This window comes from Dipodomys ordii, unplaced genomic scaffold (assembly GCF_000151885.1).
Source record: "Dipodomys ordii isolate 6190 unplaced genomic scaffold, Dord_2.0 Scaffold21, whole genome shotgun sequence".
Taxonomy (NCBI): Eukaryota; Metazoa; Chordata; class Mammalia; order Rodentia; family Heteromyidae; genus Dipodomys; species Dipodomys ordii.
This window is the reverse complement of record NW_012267237.1, coordinates 5028358-5050530: the sequence shown is the minus strand read 5'-3', so window position 1 is coordinate 5050530 and position 22173 is coordinate 5028358. Positions and strand designations below refer to the sequence as shown.

The 22173-nt window shown below is 42.5% G+C and overlaps 1 protein-coding gene across 1 annotated transcript in view; it reads right to left on the bottom strand.

Annotated features, from left to right (window-relative positions):
* Positions 1-22173, bottom strand: part of Adcy2 (adenylate cyclase 2 (brain)) — a 319852-nt gene that overhangs the window by 51537 nt on the left and 246142 nt on the right. The window contains exons 13-14 of the mRNA XM_013013878.1: positions 20528-20625; positions 11740-11824 (exon numbers count right to left, since the gene is read on the bottom strand). Of these exons, the coding sequence (XP_012869332.1) occupies positions 11740-11824; positions 20528-20625 (183 nt within the window). The remainder of the gene's footprint in view (positions 1-11739; positions 11825-20527; positions 20626-22173) is intronic.

Sequence of the window (22173 nt, the reverse complement as noted above, 5' to 3'; positions counted from 1 at the left end):
ATATATATATATAATGCTTTGAGACTCTTTATATTGTATGTACTGTACAATAGCATTTCCTTTTGTCAGTCCTGGGGCTTGAACTCAAGGCCTGGGCTCTGTTCCTGAGCTCTTTTGCTCAAGGCTAGTACTCTATCACATTGAGCCCCAGCATCACTTCAGTTTTCTTTTTTTTTTTGCCAGCCCTAGGGCTTGAACTCTGGGCCTAGGTGCTGTCCCTCAGCTCTTCAGCTCAAGGCTAGCACTCTACCATTTGAACCACAGCGCCACTTCTGTCTTTTCTGCTTATGTGGTGCTGAAGAATGGAACCCAGGGCCTCATGCATGCAAGGCAAGCACTCTACCACCGAGCCACCTTCCCAGCCCAAGACATACATATTATAATATGCTAAAGGTCAATACAACAAGAAAATAAGACCAGCATAGGATGGAAGATGGTTAGATTGGTAAACAGTCAGCCTATATAAGTAACTGTAATCCCGCTGTACATACCCTTTATAATAAAATCTTAAAAATTAAAAAAAATCAGGCATCCATAATAATTACAATAGTTATTATTGTTATTATTATTATTAGTGTTAAATATTCTCTCTGGTCTTGATTTCCTCACCTCCAAAATGAGGATCACCATGGTGCCTGCCTCCTGATCTCATGCTAAGTTTTAAAGGAACTGCAGAGGGCACTAGGGACAGGGTTTATAAATGTTAACTTTTCCTCTTATTTCAATGAATAAAACATGATACTTCTCAGAAACATTTTAGTGACCAAGAATCTATTTGCTGTCAATTTCTTTGGACAACACTATTGAAAGCAAAAGAAAGCAACAACACATTAAGTTTTTCCTTCCTCTTCCTCACTATGGTCCCAATATAAACGATGGATAACATATGTACAGTGTATAGAGGATCCAGTGATGGAGACAGCATGGTTCAGATCTGCTTCTTGGATAGATTTTCCTGAGCACTGTCCTCATTTTTCTGTAAGCCTGTTAACAAGTTTGAAGTAAGTGGCCTTGAATGCTGGTTAGTTCAGAAGACCATCAACCTGATGGACTCCTGCTGAACTCCTTAACCCCTGGCAATTCAGAAGGCACATCTACACTTCACACTTTTCACTAGAGCAGGTTTTGATAAGGAATGGGGAGGCCTTAAATCTGTCACTGAATAGGACGACTCTCCACCCAAGCTCTGAGCACACAGGGGCAGAGAGGTCATATGTCTGGTGCCGGAACAACCATGTGAACATGTGTGTCATGATTGCTTATTTCTGGTATAACTGATCCAGAGAGCTGTCAGACTTGGGTTCTACAGAAGCTGTCATAAGTTACCAAGAGTCACTTCCAAGTCCAACACTGTCCTCACCTGGCTCATCATCATCTAGCTGATATTCCACTAAGCCAAGGCCTTTGATTGCACTCTGGAAACTTAGTGAAACTTTTTTCTGCCAAAGACCATTTAGATATTTATAACACCATTGTAGGATTGTGCAAAATTATTAATAAAAGTACATCACCATAGATAGCCAACAAGAAGCATATATGTCTGTCCTTTTACAAAAAAACAATTTCGATGACCTTAAATGGCCTACTGGCCAGACTTTCTCACCCTTGGATGTAGTTGTATCTTGATTATCCAAGATTATTGCTTTTATTAAGACAGAGTTATTAAAAATCAATGGCTTTTTGTCTGCACTAGAAATTTTAAATACATGTGATACTGAAAACATGAAGAACAGAAATGATAAGTCCACAGAGCTTCAATAATATGTTATTCATAGCTCAGATTCCATGACAGAATCAATCAGATAAAACATTATCTAGTTATTACACAGAACTATTTGTGAAATTATAAAATTAAATTGTTCTGATTAAAAAAAATACCTGGTAACAATTTTAATAAATCTGTCCTTTCAAAATAATGTTCTGTGCATAGGCTCATAATTTATGAAGCACATCTGGACAGATACACGGTAACGTTAGTTCTACTTACGCAACATGGTTAGTAAAATGATAAGTAGGTGCACCTGGGTGAGGCTTACAAGCACTATTTGAGGTTTGTGGGCGTTCCTGTAAGATTCCGTCTCTGTCACAGTTTTTACGCATGCCTCAGAGTCCCCTGTGCAACCATTTCTAACTTTTTAGGCCAAATGCTCACAGATTTCAATGTCCATGAATCAGGCAGGTTTTTTTTTTTTTTTTGGTTGGTCATGGGGCTTGAACTCTGGGCCTGACAGTGGGCGTCCCTCAGCTCTTATAGCTCAAGGCTAGCGCTCTACCATTTGAGCTACAGCGCCACTTCTGGTTTTCTGGTAGTTTATTGGAGATAAGATTTTCGTGGACTTTCTTGCCTGGGCTGGCTCTGAACCGCAATCCTCAGATCTCAGCCTCCTGAGTAGCTAGGATTACAGGTGAGAGCTATGGGTGCCCGGCTAAGGCAGTTCTATTTCCTTCCTTGTCACTAGAGAAATAATGCTGAGGCACAGGCAGTATGACAACTGGCCAACCTTGCAAATGGCCAGGAGAATGAAGTGGAAGGATCTAATACAGAATCAGAAAAGACCCATGATGAGGATAAGAGCAAAAAAAGAATAAGATCTTCAAATAGAAGAAATCTAATTAAGGATGAAAAAGGAGAACAAAATGCCTTCATTTGTTATCTTTTACAAAAATGGCTCTTGCTCTGGGCATCAGTTATTATTATTCTGGTTATATGTTCCAACAAAGATGGGTACAAAAGTAAATTTGTCAAAAATGCTGGTCATTCTAATTTAATGTCAGAAATGACGAAAATGTTACCAGTGTCAGATAACATTTTGGCCTTTACTCAGAAGAAGCTGTTCAATAGACAAGAGGAGAAACCTGTCTGGCTTCAGTTCAGCCCTGTTTGGTTGCTCTTGCACCTGGTCCTCTGCAGGTGTGCCCAGGTCCTAAGATCCATTCCGACCTCTCATGAGCTGGCTGCATCCTTCACAGGGGAATTTAGTGGCTGAGGTCAGCTTTGTCATTAACAAATACAGCCTTTGTACTAAATGCTGCAGGAGACAGAAGAATTCATACATATTTATGAGAAATCCCTTGACCAAGTTAATGTTGGGACAATGAATAACATGGCGTATTAGAAATTATGCAATAGAAACACTAACTAATGTTCTTAATCCTGTGTAGACAGATCCCTTCATAGGGTAATAAAATATCCCTAGTTTTATTCGGATTAAAAATAACAAGGAAAAAAAAGATCTCTTCCAGAAACATTTCTCTCTGTCTCTCCACTTCCTTTCTCTCTTCCTAATTTGAACATTTTACATTGGAAAGAACTAGTTGCCTCTTGCTGTGAAAGTAATTCTTCAAAATTTAATTTAATAATTATAAAAGTTAGATGCATTTGCAGTTTCATTACTGCTCTTCTGAAATAATATGAGCTGTATGAAAAAGAAGATGTCCATACTAAGTAAACACTAATTAAAAATTTAGAAAAGAGGTAAATATATCACAGTGTCCGAATAAGGAATAATTATCCAAGAAGCAAAACACATATCAAAATATGAAAAACATGGTGGTCAAATTTTTATGCAAATATGTACTTTTGAGTGTTTGCCTGAAGGAACATCTCCTTCTGCATTTTAGTTGGCTGAGGGACCATTTTGAATGGCAGGAACACACAAAAGCAAAAATTATTCCAAGTACTTAATGTCACAAGGACTATCACATGTAATTTGATTATTTAAATTGTTCTTTTTTTGGGGGGGGGCTCTGGTCGTGGGTCCTGAACTCTGGGCCTGGGCGCTGTCCCTCAGCTCTTCAGCTCAAGGCTAGCACTCTACCACTTGAGCCACAGTGCCACTTCCGGCTTTTTTCTTTTTGCTTATGTGGTGCTGAGGAATTGAACCCAGGGCCTCATGCATGCAAGGCAAGCACTCTACCACTGAGCCACCTTCCCAGCCCCTTAAATCGTTCTTGAATGTTCTATGGTAACACATGGTTACATCAGTCCATCACATTGGATGACATTGCCCCCTTCTCTCCCACGCCCTGGGTGAGTCACATTCCTGCATTGTCACCACACTGAGGAGCACTTGTCACACTGTCCACCTCGTCTTGTTGGCTGAGCATTTGCCTCTGTCTAGGTAGCTTGGAACGCTGGCAGAGCTGGCTGAGGACATCACACTCATCTTTGCTGCTTCTGAGTTCATCATGGTTTTTCTCATGCAGTAGAAACTCGGCAATTGTCCACTCTTTAATAGCAATCCCAAAGAGAAATAAATTTCTAGGTGACAGAAACAGAGAGAAGTCTCTCTGCTAGAGGGGTGTCCCCGTGGGACTGGCCCAGAAATATCCTAGAACCAGGACACACGTGCTATAATAAATCTGCAGGGTGGGATTGAAATGTGGTCCTACACAAGCTGAGAAGCTGGGGCCGATCTCCTCGACCAAGCAGGAACTTCCAAAGGTTGTGGGTTCTTTGGTAGAGAATGAGGAAAACGTTACTCATTAGTTAGTAAGACTGCACTTCCAATGACAAATACTAATTCTAAACATAAACACTACGTGTGAAAATGAATCTCACTATCAGTGTTGGGTTGGAAGTTATCTGTCTCATAATGACAATCTCAAGCCAAACTGTTATGAACCATGTCAGAATCAGAAAAAAGTCTTCTGGTTTCTAGAAAAGCAAGAACAAACAGCATGGCTTGAAAACCCAACATGACACTGAGTTGAGGCATGTCCCAGATGGAAGTAGGCATGGACACAGACTGAACATAACTTCAAAAAAATGGTGAGAGCTGGGGAGGTAGCTCAGTGTTAGGACACTTGCCTACTTTTATAAGGCCCTGCATCCAGTATCTAGTACCACCACCACCCACAACAATGAAAAACCCACAAAAATCCCCAAAACTCACTCTCGCTCCAAATTCCTAAGGCGTCATAGCCATAAAGAGTATGAGAACTGGCACAGAACTTCAGATATTACAGTCCAAAATAGCCCATAAAACAACATGAGGCAATAAAAGGACTGGACTCGACAATGCGGGAGCAAGTTGCGGAGCGTGGGCAACAACAGTCACTTGGACTTTGCAGAGATGAAAAACACAGATAGTAGGAAATGGGTCTGAGCAAATAACCCATCACAGAACAGGCAAGGTTGAAGGAATGGAAACAGGAAAGTTTGTGACAGAAGCCACAAAGACAGGATTCAACAATTTCTTTTCCTTTCTTCTGATGGTATTGTGGCTTGAACTCAGTGTCTTATACTTTCTGGGAAAGTACTTTATTACTTGAAACAAACCCCCATCCCACAATGTACTTCTAACAAAAGTTAGAATGGAATAGAAAGGAGAGAGAAGAGATAAAATACACCCAGATACCAGACAGTGACCGGAAGTGGGATACAGTCCAAGGCTGAGTAGCCACCATGACTTTACATCAGGAAAAATGGAGAACAGACACCCTTTAACACAGCAATCTGTTTTCCAGAAAGATGAAGAACAATTCTACGAATACCAAGAAAGACAGTCTCTACCAAGAGATGACAACAAGGCAGAAAGGAGATTTCTCAGTACAACAGAGGCCAGAAGAATACAGAATTATGTTTTTAAATGCTGTAGTGAAACACTGCATTGGGAGATATGACCGAGGATTCACAATATTTGTGACTATAGAAGAAGAAACGCTGAGGAAATTGTATTAAGAAGGGGAAGACAGCCAAAGAAAGTGGGGAGAAGGTGAACTTAACATAGGTACATCAGAGGTATGTATGGAATGACACTAAAATGACAAGTGAAGCCAGGTGCCACGTCTATAATCCGAGCTTCTCAGGAGGCTGAGATCTGAAGACTGTGATTTAAAGCTGGCCTGGGGGGGAACATCGGTGAGACTTGTATCTCCAATGAACCACCAGAAAACCAGAAGCAGCACTGTGGCTCAAAGTGGTAGAGTGCTGGCCTTGAGTGAAAAAGTTCAGGGATAGATCTCAGGCTCTGAGTTCAAGCCCCATGACTGACAAAGAAAGAAAGAAAAAAATGATAAGCAATCATAATGAAGAAAACCCAAAATTCCTTAAAAATATAGATCCTGAGTATTACACATGTGCTTGCATGGAAAAGATGGGAAAAGAAAGTAGTTTTGTCAACTAGAAAATTGAGTCTAAGCAGAAAAAATATTTAGAAGGAGTAGTGAAAAAAGTAATTGTTAAATGACTACAGATACCAAAAGACAGAAACGGATAATGTTAGTAGCTTAAACTTAAAAATGCAAAGAGTGCTCGCATGGAAGCTAGGAGGGTGATCACGGTTTGTGGCATTCTGCCTGAAGAAGACGCTCATCTCCTTTGCTGGCAGTGGGGTGTGAACTCAGGGCGCTGCTCTTGCTAGGCAGCCCCGCACCCTTTCAGGGATGCCCCAGCCCTTTTCACTTTAGCTATTTTTCAGGTAGGGTCTCTGTGTTTTTACTTTTGTCCCAGCTAGCCTGCACTGTCAGGCTCCTCCTTACCCCTGCCATGTTGCTAGGTGTACAGGGTGTGAACTGCCGTGTCTAGCTTGATTATTGAAGTGGGTCTTGCTTAACTTTTTCCCTGGCTAGCTTCCCTCGCTCTGCTTCTCTGATCCTTCCAACCTCTACCTCCTAAAGGAACTAGGATTACAGGTTTCAGACGGTGGAGAAATTAATGGATTTTACTAACCATGTACATGTTACAGGTTTTAAGCCAATGGCTAAAAACAATGCAAAAACCTAAGAAACCAAACTTGTAAGTTATTCATGATAATGTAAAGAATGAACTCCATTGGTCAAGAGAAGGCAGAAGAGCAGAAAAAGGAGTAAAAACAAAAAGGATACAGGTGGATTAAAAAAAATAAGATTATATGCTGGTACCAGTAGCATCCTAGCTACTCAGGAGGCTGAGATCTGAGGATCACAGTTCAAAGTCAGTCTGAGAGACAAATAACCAGTTAGAAGCTGGAATCGGAAGGGTGGCTCATGTGAGCAAAGGTCAGCCACGAATGAGTAAATAGAGCATGAGGGAGATGCCAGGGGCACAGAAAGAAGATCACAGCAGTAATAAATAAGATTAGACACATAAATGGATGTCCCTTGTTCAGTAAAAGGGAGGGTTTTTTTTGGGGGGATAGAGAAATGACATGCAGTTGGGATGTTATCTGCCAGAGATACAAATAAAACATACAAATCTCCCAGGTGAATGTGAGGGTAAAACACAGAAGAAGGTTCATCTTCCAATTCCACCCAAAGAAGGCTACAAGCATTGTACCTGACATTAGAGAAACAGACTTCCAGGGAAAGCTCTCCTGTGGAGTTGAGTGCTTTTGCAGTGGCCTGTGTATGACCTACTTTGCCTTCTTAGCATGACTTCTGTGTTAGCCTTTCATCTCTGCCTGGAAAAAAGAGGGTGTGGGGGTGCTGGCATTGTGGGGTCTCTGCTTCTCAGCTAGTCACAGCACAAGTGACGAAAGCTTCCTTGGGATTTTCATTACCTGTTTCCACCCTGTGTGCTCTAAAGATGACTAATTTATTTTGGTTAGAAGCCTATTGGAGATGTAAGTCCAGCTCAGTAGTTTAGAAGTTCAATGTAACAGCAACTTGGCCTGTTTCTATTATTTCCAAAGTAACAACCAGAATTTCTTATTGCCAGTTCTAACAAAAACGTAAACCTGAATTACAATCTCCCAGGCTAGAGTTATTGTATACCTGGATGGATTGTTTTATAATATCTGTCTCTTTATATAGGTCTTACAGATAATGCACTGTGCTACCTGGAATTATTTTAGATTATACTTTGAAAGACACCCGTGCACACAGAAACCATTTATAAAGTAATTGATAAGGGTATTTTCTTATTAGAATATTTTAAAGTTAAGATCCAGTTGTCAATCTACCTTCGTGTTTTCAGTGCGTGTACCACCTTCTGAGATGCACTCCTGCTTCACTACAGCAGTGTAATGACTCTGCCCCTGCAGAGAGGACTGTTCATTGGATTTCTGGCCAGTGTGATGGAGGGAGTCTGATCCCTAGGTGAGTTCCACGGACAGCCCTGCCTAATCCTGGGGCCCTGGTGCTGGTGACCTCGCACACAAGCTGACCCTCCTGAACCCACTTCTAATGACAAGCCTCCAAGGCGTGCCTCCATTTTGACACCATACCTTTGGCTGTACACAGTGGGAGAATTACAAAGTACCCGTAAGCCTCCTTGACCTTAACGTTCGGTTGGATTGTCTCCAAAGGCTCTTATGAGAATAATCAAGCCAGTCTATGCCCAGTGGCTAGGCAAGAAAGTAGGCATTTTTAATGCATTATTGTGTCACTGTGATAAGGTTGCATTTGGAGCCACTCATGGGGACCTTGCCTGCCACCAGCAGCTCAGAACTATCTTGATTTCTCCTCTCCTCTCCTCTCCTCTCCTCTCCTCTCCCCTCCTCTCCTCTCTTCTATTCTCTTCTTCTCTCTTCTCCTCTCCTCTTCTCCTCTCTCTTCTCTTCTCCTTTCTCCCTCCCCTTCCCTCCCTCCCTTCCTTTCTTTTTCCTGTTTCTCTGTCTCTCTGTCTTTGTCTCTCTTTGTGTCTGTCTCTGTCTGTCGTCTGTCTGTCTGTCTCCTTTCTTCCTCCTACCTCCTACCCCAGGGCTTTAACTCAGGGCCTGGGTGCTGTCCCCATGCTCTTTTGCTCAAGCCTAGTGCTCTGTCACTTGAGCCACAGCTCCACTTCTGGCTTTTTGGTGTATCATGGGAGATAAAACTCTCACAGACTTTACAGGCATGAGCTGCCAGCACCCAGCTCCGTCCTGAACATTTCTCACCAAAGGACAGGAAATTCACGCAAGCTGTGCAGGCATCACGTTGATGATTCTGCTCTGTGTGTCCATTCTATCCTACGGGGTTCAACGACCACTCTTTCTGCACTATTTTTTATGAGGAAGCATTATCATGAATGACGGGAAGGGAAATTCATGCCAGTGCACTGAACTATTCTGGAGTTCTGGATTGATTCCTGGTCCAAAATGAAGGGTCTGAACAGGGCTACCTCTGGTTCCCTTTCTACTCTAGAGTTCTGACATTGTGAAGTACTAGTCGGCATCAGATACAGGAGAGCCCCTCCTGAATATGCGGGGGACAGAGCGATCTATGGACCCAGGCCTGACAGGCATGGAGGCGGGAGCTGGGCAGGGACTGGCAGCAAGGCTCACAGTAATGAACACAGAGCTACAAGCTCACAGGATGTCTGATCTGGACCAGGACAGGGGCAGAAAGTTTCTGACTCATGACTCCAGGAAATTGTATTTGGGTGCCACTTGGTGTGTTGTCAAGCTTTCTGATATTATTTATTGGGTCTTTCAGGTGTCCTAAGAACAGCAGCCAGCAAAGCGGAGCTGAGATGAACTCAACTGCCGATGCCTCCATCCAGCAGAGCAAACATCCTAATACAAACCAGAAGCTGTGACAGCCAGCACTGAGGCAGCTTGCTGAGGAGGCCTGGGTTCTTCAGCATGCACTCACGAGGGTTCCAGCTGAAGGAATAGTCTGAAGCTAGAGCTAGCAAATTTCAGTGCACATGAGCAGCTAATATTGAGGTGCATGAGGGGAGCTATGATTTTCCATTCTATTGTCCTTCATGCATTCAGTTATACGAGGAGCTTATCCCCAGGCTAGAACCTCATAGAAAGAAACATTCACATAGCCCTTGGGCATGTCTAACTCTGCCTGAGCAGAGGTGAGGGAGGAGCTCTGCACAATTAGAGGAGAGAGGGAGAGAGGGAGAGAAAAGCGAGGGAGAGAGAATGCAAAAATGGCCCCGTGGAAATAATACCAGAGGTCTGCAAGGACTTTACTTAGCACCAGGTTCTTAAACAAGTGTATAAGGACAGCATTTGGTCAGTGGGAAATAGAGAAAGCTTACAAACCCATTCTTGTCTTTAGGAACTTACTGTATACAAAGCAAAGAAGAGGGGAAAAAAGTAGAGGCTTAGAGATGATGTTAAAATAATGGAGGCTAACCCATTCAGCAAAGATGATCTGTCCTGTGATACCCAAGAAGAGTCATCACAGGAGATGAGTACAGAGTCCAGGAAGGTTTTCAGGGAGCCACTCTGGAAGATCTCACAGTGCGGGGGTGGGGGTCACTTCAGGGGAGCCCGGGGCAGACATGGATAGGAGTGTAGGGGGGCACTTCAGGGGAGCCCGGGGCAGACATGGGTAGGAGTGTAGGGGGGCACTTCAGGGGAGCCCGGGGCAGACATGGGTAGGAGTGTAGGTGGGGAGCACTTCAGGGGAGCCCGGGGCAGACATGGATAGAGGTGTAGGGGGGAGCACTTCAGGGGAGCCAGGGGCAGACATGGGTAGGAGTGTAGGGGTCACTTCAGGGGAGCCCGGGGCAGACATGGGTAGGAGCGTAGGGGGGGAACTTCAGGGGAGCCTGGGGCAGACATGGATAGGAGTGTAGGGGTCACTTCAGGGGAGCCCGGGGCAGACATGGGTAGGAGCGTAGGGGGGGAACTTCAGGGGAGCCTGGGGCAGACATGGGTAGGAGTGTAGGGGGGAGCACTTCAGGGGAGCCTGGGGCAGACATGGGTAGGAGTGTAGGGGGGAACTTCAGGGGAGCCCGGGGCAGACATGGGTAGGAGTGTAGGGAATCCGGGCAGCCTCGCTGGTTTCACTGCTTCTCTCTCGAGCAAACTGAACACTGAGTCCTCTTCAGGAAATTCTGTCCCCTTACCGGCTTCCTTAGTGTTGTTCCCACAGTTTGTGGCAGTGAACAGCCCTACTTCACGCTCAGGAATAAGCTAACATGTAACTTTTTTATGGGGAACCAATATTTAAATCACAAACATTGAAAATACCTGGCCTAAATTAAAACACTTAATTATTTTTTACAAGTAGTGGTGATTGAACTCAGAATTATGAACTCAGATGCTCCATTACTTGAACCATACCTCCAGGCCCATTTTGTATTGGTTACATTTTTTTCATGATTAGATTTAAGTAGTTCTAGAAAGGGGTTTTCATTCCATATGTCTGATTAAGAGTACAATGCAACTCAATCAGTGTTATCTCTTGCACCATCCATATTAGTTATTTTTGAGATAGTGTTTCACTGAGCTGTAACACGCCTACTTGTGTTGACCTGCTTTGGAAAGGAGTCTATTACTCCATACTGCTATTGGTTGAGACTGAGTTTCATGAATTTTTTTTTGTCCAAGCTGGCCTTGACTTCTGATCCCCTGGCCTCTGCCTCCTAAGTAGGACTTATAGCAAGGATTACAGCCTCGAGGCACCGTGCCTCACTAAAAGATAGCTTAATATTTGCTATCTTCATATATTCTAAAATATAAAAGATGTATGTGGTTTAAATTTTAATTCTTCAGTTCCTTCCAAGCGTCATATTCTTCACTACCACAAGTACTATGAAAACTTAGAGATGATAAAAAAAATGTTGACAGAAACAAACAAAGCCATGAACTTATAAGTGTGACATACATCATTTAAACCAGGCATCTCTGTGTACCACTGTAATCCTAGTTACCTATGAGGCTGCAGCAGGAAGATCACAAGTCTGAACCTTGATTACCTTGTGAAGCCTTAACTCAAATGGGGAAAAAGGCACTCAATAGTCTAAACAATCATCAAATTATCCTCTTGATTGTTCACTAGGTAAATCAACAAGCTCCTTGTTTTAAAACAAGAAACACATTTTTAAAAACAAAATGAAAGGACTTCAAAGAGTTCTGTGCTTGAAGTACTTACCAAGAGCTGTCCGGCAAAACAGACGAAAAGGATGAAGGCGAGTGAGAGAAATGCAACTCCAAAGGAAATCCCAAGGACAGAAGTTCTGCCAACAAACAAAGACAGGCTGAGATGGAGATCCTTCCAGATCTTTCATTCTGTGTGCTAATGTTTGACTTCACTGGGACTTAATTAAATGAACACTGTGGTCCTTGCTAAGTTGTTTCTTTTAAATGAAAAGGGAGCTAAAACAAATCGAAGCATACATTCGTGGAAGAGGATCTGCAGTTGTGGTAGATGAACATGCTACAATTTATTGACCTTGTCCTGTAAACAGCAGTTCTCTGAGAGAGAAAAAGATCTAGACACTCCTCTATGTGGGTCATGCATGGGCTGGGCATGACCTCCATCTCTGTGTCTTCTTCCTGCCACTGGAAACCTGGCAGCTACCGCCTCCAGCAAGCCCCACCGTGATGTCTTTGAGGCTCAGGCTGCCCTTCCACCTGCCGACCTGGATACACCAAGTCCTCCCCTCACCCATCCCATCCACCACACTCAACTCTGTTCTGCACAGATAGTGTCATATGTTTCCTGAGAGTCTCCCAAGGTTTCACAGGTCAGGCCCTGGGGCATGCTTGACCAAGCCAACAAACGTGAAAGCACCATGTGGATAAGCCCACGAGATAAATTCTGTCCCTAGTGCATTATAGATTCATTTACAAGAACCAGATATGTTTCTGAGATGTCTTCTAAATAATTGATTCAAACTCCTTTAAATTGCATTAAGGACAGAAGTGGTTGGAGTATGCAAAGGTCTGGGGCACAATGAATAATCAAAGATAAAATAGAAATGGAATATCCAAGGAGGAGTCTGAGACCACAGTGGAACTCTGTGTCAGTGACAATGGCTGGAGATGAAGAAGAAACCAAAGAGGTGGAGCTGAGAAGAGGAAGGACCCCCTCAAACGTGACCTCACCAGCTCCTTACCGTAAGTTGCCAGTGAGCAGAATAGAAGAACCAGATGCAAGTCAGCAACAAGCTACAGCAGGAGAAATGGCCAGACGCCACACAACAAGCAAGAGCCATCGAAACACGTTCAAACCAATGCTTAAACCTGACCCAGGGATGAATGGGCACTGAGTTATTTCCTAGGTGTCACAGTGTTTTCAAATAGGCGGCCTGATAATCTTATTTTTTTGCACATTTATTAGCAATTATAGGACTGCTAAAAGGTTGCATGCACACTGAACATGCAGATTGTTGACTAGCCCTGCGGGCAGGCCCATGCTAAACTGCTTTGATGCAAACAAGAGCGGCATACCCGCTTTGGAGCACATAAAGTCTACTGGAGGCATGTACCACTTCTGGAAGCTTCCTGCTTAGGAAGGCAAGGGACAGAAGAGAAAGCCCTTTTCTACCGAGTTAAGAGGTCTCTTGTCATAGCATTGTGACACAGTGACACAGCTATTTGCTTAGCTTGTCACCATCTCTGTTTTCCCCTGCATCCTCTCAGTCTTATTTGATTCTATACCCTGCTAGTTCTCATTGTCAAGGAAATGCTGGTCTTATACAAGACATCATTTCTTAGGTATAGATCTGTGTAATGGTTTGCTGCTATGGTGGCAGTGATGATAATGGTGTCGGTGACATGGTGGGCAGTGGTTAGGAGGATGGTCACCCAGGCAGTGATGATGGAGATGATCACGTTAATGGAGATGGTGACAGTCATGTCGATGGCAACTGCCATGAGGATGCTTATGGTGGGGGTGGCTTGGTGGTGATCGTAATAATTGCTGTTCTGAGGAATCTGTGCATTTTATAGTTCATTTTAATGTCACAATTACTGTGTATAGTAGATACCATGATTATCTCATCTTTCATAGAAACTGAGGTCCAGAAAACAGTGCTCAGGATTTATGCATGTGTAAATTTATTCCTGACCGAGGCTAGGAGCAGATATGTCATAATTCTACCTAGTTTCATAGTTTTATATCTGAGTCAATTTTGCTAATGCTCCTGGAAAACAAATATGGTCATGTAAGTTTCCAAATATAAAATATCCTACATAAAATCTCTTATAATTTTAAAAATCCCCTATCTGAAATAATTTCTTCTTGTGCTTAGTGTTATTTTTCTGTTGTTATTTAATGTTATTTTTTCCCTTAGATGACTCTTTTGAGGTTGCACATTTTGCAAAATCTTAAAGTATAAATTTTAGGTTTACTATTACAGTATTATGTTCATTTTCCATATTATTATTATTGTCTAACTAAACTTTTGCAATTCCTTTCTTATTTATTGAAACATATATTTCCCCTTTTCTTCATTGTTTTTTTTTATTATAGTCTTTGGTATTTTCTACTGAATGGATTCAAGGACATAAATATTCTACTAGTTGCTGCTTTAGCCAAATCACACAGATTTTCTTTCATAGCTACTCATTGTGACTCTTTTCTAAAACCCTAGCATTTCCAGTAGTGGAGGTATGGTTCAAGTGGTAGAGCACCAGCCTTTAGGAAATGATAAGCAAGAATAAGAGGCCTTGAGTTCAAGTTGCACACACACACACACACACACCTATCATTTCAATTTCCATTTGCTTTCAATACAAGAATAATTCAGATATCTAGATTTAAAATTCCAAAAGGAGATTAGTGTGAGTTGGTCCTTGCCATTTTTAATTTTATTGGGTTTGATCAAAGATTTTGACCTCTACTATTTTTCTTTTCTTTTTTTTTTTTTTTTACTATTTTTCTTTTGACATTCCCCCCCCCCTTGGGTGTGCTCTGCTTTTCCTACAACATACAGATTTTCATACTATATATATAGATAGATAGATAGATAGATAGATAGATAGATAGATAGATATAGATATAGATAGATAGATAGGTAGATAGATAGATAGATTATTTCATACTAAAAACAATGGGTAATCTCTACACCCATCTGTTGAAGTAACCTGCTGTGGTAAACACTTAAGGGACTCACAAGTTTGGTTTGTTGATGGCAAAAGTGTATTCATTGCAGGTTTGTCAATGCACCAGAACATTTTAATAATTTCTAATTTATTTCAAGGAGATGCTACAGTTCACAGCTTTTCATGACTGTTAAACTGGAGACTGTACCTTTATAGTATCTCCCTGTTTCAAGACTACCTTTTATTTGAATTTTGTATTCTCAGAATTTGATAATATTGCGGTTCCCTGCAATTTGGTAAAATGTTACCTGGAATAGCTATTTTTCCTCTTTATTCCCAATATTTCTCATTCTTTTGCAGCTAGAGATATACATAATAGGGATTTTGCCTTTGATTTATAGATCCAAGGCTTTTGTTGTTATTGTGTTGTTGTTGGCTATGGGGCTTGAACTCAGGGGCTAGGTGCTGTCCTTGAGCTCTTTTGCTCAAGGTGAGCGCTCTACTACTTTGAGCCACAGTGTCACTTCTAGTTTTCTAATGGCTGATTGGAGATAAGAGTCTCACTGACTTTCTTGCCTAGGCTTTGAACCTTGATTTTCAGATCTCATCCTTCTGAGTAGCTAGGTTCACAAGAGTGAGCCTACAGTGTCGGGCTCTGGCTCCAACAGTTTTGTTTTTTGGTGATGCTTAGGTTTGAACTCTGGACATTGCACTTGGCAGGCAGGCACTCTTACCAGTGAGCCACAGCTCCAGTGATAGCGCCAGCCTGTTCACCCTCTTCTACAAATGGAATACTTTTACCCATTCACAATGATGGTTACTGTTCGAGCAGTTCCTGTGATTTTATTTTCTTAAAGTGTTCAGTTACTAGGATTCACACAAAAATCATTTGTATACAAAGTACCCTTTTGTGGGAAGAATTTTTAAAACAAATTTAATGACCTTTAAACTTTCCATTGTATTAGTTTTGGTACATTGTGTTTTCAAGACAGTCTTCCATTTAATCTGAATTTTAAATCATTTTGTCTTTGTGTAATTTATGACTGATCTTGTTAATGTCTTTAGAGTCTGTACTCAATCACTCTCAGTTACTCTGTTAGTGTGGGTTCTTGACAATTAACTTTTTTATTTGCCTTTCTGGGTCATCAGTTTAGGAACTTTGAAACTCTTCTTTTTTTTTTTTTTTGGGTCCTGTCGTGAGGCCTGAACTCTGGGCCTGGGCGCTGTCCCTCAGCTCTTCAGCTCAAGGCCAACGCTCTACCACTTGAGCCACAGTGCCACTTCCGGCTTTTTTCTTTATGTGGTGCTGAGGAATCGAACCCAGGGCCTCAGGCATGCAAGGCAAGCACTCTATCACTGAGCCACCTTCCCAGCCCGCTTTGAAACTCTTAAAATAAAAGAATTAAGTTTTGGCTTTAATGATTTAGTCTCCAAGTTGATTTCTAAAGTACCGGTCTCTTTCATCATTTGTATCCATTCCTTTCTTCTGGTTTGATTCTAATTTTCTCAACTTCTCCTGGCTTCTTATGTTAGAAACTTAAGACAACCGATTTTAACGCTTTTCTTTATTCTAATATAGCAACAAGTTGCCCCTCAGGGTTACTAAATGGGTTATGTCCCAAATATGTTAAGATCATTTCTTTTGGTATGCAAGCATTGAAATTTTTCTCTTATAACTACTCATTTGACTGCTTGGTTATTCAAAATCATATAGGTTAACACTGGCTATCTGAGAATAATTTAAAGCTATTCTATTGATTTTCCTAATTATTGTTGACATCAGCCCTGGACATACCCATATCTTACTCGCTCTCCTCTCAATCTGCTCACCTCTGACCACTTCCCAAACCAATCTCTAGAAGCTTCATCGTCCCATTTTTATACATGCTCATAAAGTATTTCATCCATTTTTGTTCTCCTTCACCCTCTCTGTTCTCCTTCTCCCTGCCCATGAGTGTCGGCAATCTGGACAGGAACGGTTTTCTGCCTTTCAATTCTTTTAGTTCAAATTAATTGCTAAGAAGTTTTGGTTTTGGTGTAGTCAAACATCAGGGTGTAAGATTTTATTTTTTCTAACTTAGTTCAACCTTCTCAACTGCGTTGAGGGACCAGTATACATTATGTCTTAGTCATACATTTTGCAGTTGGGTTTTATGTTCTACAAACTAGTCATTAGAAAGCCAATAATCTTACTTGAATTTTCCGCATTATTAGTCATACAGCCAATGATAGAAAAGGAATCTATAAATATAGGTGTGATTATGAATTTGTCTAATTCTATCTTTGATGTTTTTCATGTGTGTGACACAGATGATATGATCTCGAGTGCAGGAAAGGGTGTTAAGTTTGAAATGTAAACCCTGTAGGACTCCGCGATGGGCTCACCCCACAGCAGCTGCTCATTCAGGTGATGGTGCCTCGCTCTCCACGTTGTTGTGGACGGAATGCCCCAATTCCTGGGTTGGTACTTGGAGGTAGGGCACTGGAACAGGAGTGGGTCACGAGGGTGTGGTCCTCAGGAGTTCTACTGGTGTCTTTAGAAGAACTGGGCAGATGGCTAGCCCTGTCTTCTTCCATGGAGAAGAAGCAGTCTACCACCATCAAGAAGGCCTGCAACAACCCCAACCTTACCAGTGCCTTGACCTCACACTTCTGGCTTCTAGAGTAGTCAGAACTAAGTTTCTACAGTTTACAAGCCACACCTTCCCCTTCATGATAGAAGCATCAGGGATTACAAACGAACTGGAGGCCAAGTAACAGTTGGTCGAAAGCCCTCAGTGATTACCACTGATGTTGCTCGTTCTATCAAAAGCATGTTCAGGCCCATTAAGCCTACCAAGATGTTTGTCCAACTTAATCAATTTTAATTAACATTCTGGTTGCAAAGCTGTTTCTTTTAAACATGCAAGCATAATTGATTTATACACTTACTGAAAAGCAATTTTGGCCCTTCCCTGCCATCAGGTAAGGGAAATTAACAGCATTTAACCATCGGCATTTCAATCAAGTGCATTGTTTTATCCATGGATCACGCTGATCCAAGACAAGGTCTTTTGGCTGCCTGTGATTTTGCTTCCAGGGCAGATAAGTGGCCCCAATAGGGATGAAACACACATTTGGTGAACAAGCCAGGCAGAGACCCGCCCTCCTCAGACATAAACATTGTTCCAATGGGCACCTTGTGGTGTCTTTCTCTGGAATTCTACTTGGTGGGAGGACTTTCACACCTCTCTTCTCAACACCCTTACTCTTCCCAAAGGGAGATTCTGTCATCTCCACTCAGGTCTGCTGTGTGGTGCTCAACAAGGACAAAAAGAACCAAGAGGAGAGAAATTTTCACGTTAATCCAGGGTGAACCAACAGATGCCTTCTCTTCTCAATGGCAACTTCAAAGGGACAGACAATTCAGTTTTACAAAGTGAAAGTCAAAAAGAGAAAAAGGGATTGCTAGCTAGTGGTCTTCCTCTGATAATAGGACTTAGATATCTGGGCTACTGGAAGATCCCAAGATAGAGGAAAGAGGGAAAAAGTATTATCTGTGTCTGACAAAGCAAACTTCCTCTTCACAGTGACAACAAAGACAGAAGATTTGAATATTAGACACTCTCTGTTCCCTGAGATTCACAGTCCTCTCTTTCTACTCTCTCTCTGAAAGATGAGCTCAAGTTCTCTCATGCCTGAATTAATACAACCATTCACTTTGATAGACAACATAAAAGAAACTACCAAAACATGCAGAAACTTTTCATTCTGAGTCACTTTTTCATCTTTGAAGATAGCTACATTTTTATTAAAGCGACAGTGTAGAAATCACCTCCCCACAAAAGAATCAGCTGACAACTTAATGACATCTATTCAAATTGAAGTGTTACACCACAAGGAAAGGCCACCTGTGGGCTCTACAGGGCTCAGGCCCAAGCACCAGCTTGATGCCCAAGAGAAAGCAAAGGAAGGGGGGATGAGGCTTGAGAGAACGCACTTCCATGGGTCCTGACAGACAAGAAAACCACTGCAAGAAGGAAATGCAGGAGGAGACATGTTTCTGAAAAGAAACAATAATCCGAAACAAAATAATTTTCTTGGTTTCTGAAAGTGTTGTCCTCTTTGGAGAGAGTTTCCATTCTTCCAACTCCCTCCTGTGCGGCAAGCGCCTTCTCGGCCAGCGAGGAAGAACGACCACCACACCAGGAGTCTTCTCAGATCACACTTTATTGGAGAGCTTTTGAGTTGATAGGAAAGCTTGAGCGAGAGGCCCCGTGTACAGAAACGTGGCCGCTTATATATGGAATAGGAACACGGGTCGTTCTATCATTGGTCGTCTGCCTTTCACCGTCACCAGGTGCCACGGGATTGGCTGGGGACTCATGCAAAGCCCGGGACCCACAGTCCCGCCAAGCACTGCCTAATATGGAGTTGTTTACCTCAAAGCTGCAAGGAAGTGGGCGCCATCTTGTAATGGCGTTCGCCCCGGCTCCCCGCAGTGGCCATCCTTTGGGGGAGAACCCTCCACTCCTGTGACCCAGACTGTGTTACTTATGACACAGAAAATACCAAGGCCCTCATTTGGGAAGGTAGTAGAGACTGAAAGAATTCATCGACTTTAGAGTCAAAATGAAGCCCCAGCTCCTTGCTCATTCTTTAGCTCACCCGTGCACCTTTGTCAACACACTTTTATTTCTTAGCCTGTGCTTGAGGACAGACATTTTTTCTCTTGTATCAGGCAATAAAGAATTGGCACTGAGAAGGAATTTAATTAATAATATTTTCGACTGAACACTTGATAAGTTGACATTTGAGAATTTCACGGAAGATATTGTGAGTTGAGAAAAACAGCCCCTCTGGTTATGTATCCTAGCACAAATTCATGGGAAATCAAGGAAATCTAGTGGAAACCCCTCAAACAAATGGAGCAGTTAGCTAAAGAATGATACAGACAGGCCTTCTATTGCTCCTATAACCGCCAGTGTATGTGCTTATTTATTCTGGGCTCAGTGATAGAAATCAAATGCTTTGAAGTAAAGAAGGGAAAAGAGAACTTTTTTCCAGTTTGCTAAGCTTCTGCCTGAGCCAAAATTCAACCCAATTCAAGTCCAGTTGTCTATGTTCTAACTGTACTGCAGACATTCGTGGGTTGAAAATGTTTTCTTTGGCTTTCACAAAATCAATATCGATAAGAGAGGGAAAATTGTGCTTAGAAATTACTTTTTCTCTCTTATTGTTAGGATGAAAGTTTTAACTTTTCTTTATATAATGAGAATCGGATTCTTAGAAGAAAGCGATTTGGTCTGTACTGACTCTCACTGTGCAGCTTCAAGAGAAGAGATCACCTCGGAATCACAGTGACCGGATTATGTTTGCCAATGGGTAGAGCCAGAAGACACACACCCAGAGCATAACCTGGAGCTCCACTTCTCCCCACTGAACCCAGTTTTCTCCCGGGAGCGATCAAGTGGTCCCTGACATGGAACCAGCAAGATGGCAGATTTAAGACAGAGAAAAGAGAGCAGGACGCACGGACAGTGAAAACAAACGTCTGGGTACACTTACGGCAGGTTTCCCCTTTTAGTTTATAGCAATGTTGTTTATTCATTAGGTATGACACCTGGTGGTGCTGTTCTTTATGTCCCTCGATGGGGCATCGAAGTAAGGAGGACAGATTTATATGTAAAAAAAAAAATCTCAATATGGTGAATTAGTATGTCCACTTTGGAAATCCAAGCAAGACTCATGGGGAGCACTTAACTTCCAAAGTCTCAGATTTACTCCTCCTCCCTGGTGACATGATAAATGACCCCTGTTTGGAAACTAGCATCCTTTCACACCCTCAAATACAACCAGACCCCAGTAAAGGTTCATCAGGCTGACTCCACGGGAAAGCCCAGAGTACTCACTTTGGCAGTACGAGGATCTGCACAATAAAGATGCAGAAGAAGATGAGGCAGGCGCAGGTCACGTAATACTTGAATGCTGGCAGTGCTGTAGCCCGGTACTGAGGGGAGAAAAGGAAAGGTTGAACGATGCTCTGTGAGAGCGAGATCGCACACAATTACCCAGCAACCTGGTCGTACCTGAGGGGAATCTCATCGTGAGTTGTTGACTGCAGCATAAATGAGCCAAGGCTGTTTATGTCAGGCAGTCAGTGGACCCTGCCTGCAAATGAATGCAAGGGACTTCCACACACCACAATGTATGAGTGCAACTGTTCACAAACTCATTTATTTATATGTAACCAAATCACTCCAGTGTACAGAGAGGAACCTGACCGGAAAGCTGAGTGAACCAATGGAGGAGACGAGTCAGGCCAGTGCTCTGATCACCTCATCGGTCTGTGGATTACAGTTATTTGGGGGCAAAGAGAATGAGGTTTTGCACAATAATACGACTTCTGAAAATGCGAGACCTCTCCATTGCATCTATTTTAGCACTGTATTTTATTATTTGTCTTCATGAGCCTCAGAGTGGTGAGGGAAGGCATGACAGGAAAGGCCTGTGAGCTTTGCTGAGCTGGCTTGGGGGCTTTTGCCAGCTTCCTCTAGTCCGTCACTATCAGAAGGGGCCTTCACAGCCCAGGGGGCTGCCTACCATCCTGGACCATCAGCTGGCTGGTGCTGGCTCCCGACCTCAACAGCTTTCCCTGTTTGGCTTCTAATGAACACAAAACCAGCACCAGTGCACTGATGATGATGGTGATGATGAAGATGGTGATGGTGATAGTGATGATGATGATGATTGATCCCTTTTCACACAGCCCTTAAGGTGTTCCAGAAACTTTACATACTATGTCGCTGAGGTAAGGCAGAAGCCAAGGCTGCTTCCCCGATTTTGTTGAAAGGAACTGCAGGGTGAAATGGCTGACTGACCCATGAGGCCATTACTCTCATCAGGAAGACTGAATCCCAAACCTCAAACATGGCCCTCCACTGCCTCCCCCAAAGAGTTAGTAATACAATCTAAGGAAATACCTCTTTGTGACAATGTCATCAAAACCTCCAGAAATACTGTCGGGTTGAGTGGCTCTGTCTACCTAAAACGGATGTATGCGTTTCTTGGGTTTGATCCACTTGAGTTTTGGCGATGAAGGATGGCTCTCCTTTGGCTGATGGAAAACCCACTTCCTGGCTGCCTGTTTGCCTTTGCACTTCCTGGTACATGACGCACAGCGTGGGGATGGGTGGATGGCTTAATCATCAGCATGCTACAAATTTGCCCTAAAGCTACATTTCACACAACGGTCACCTTCTTCTTATTAGGTGTGATTTTTTAAAATGAATTTTGTGACTTAGTAGCCAGGAAAATTTACATGCAGATGAAGAAGCTATATTGGCATCTACCTGAAATGTGATTATATAGTATGCATTCATTACACTTTATCTTTTAACATTTCAGGCTTCTGTGCAAAGATTGAGTTGGAATTTCATCTCAGTGTGAGCTAAGGAAAAGGACCTCTATCAAGGTGGATAGTAAGGGTCATTAGTGCCTTCTGCAGTCCCTCAGTGGTAAGCGTGTATCTTAAAATCTAACCGTGACAGATTTTAGA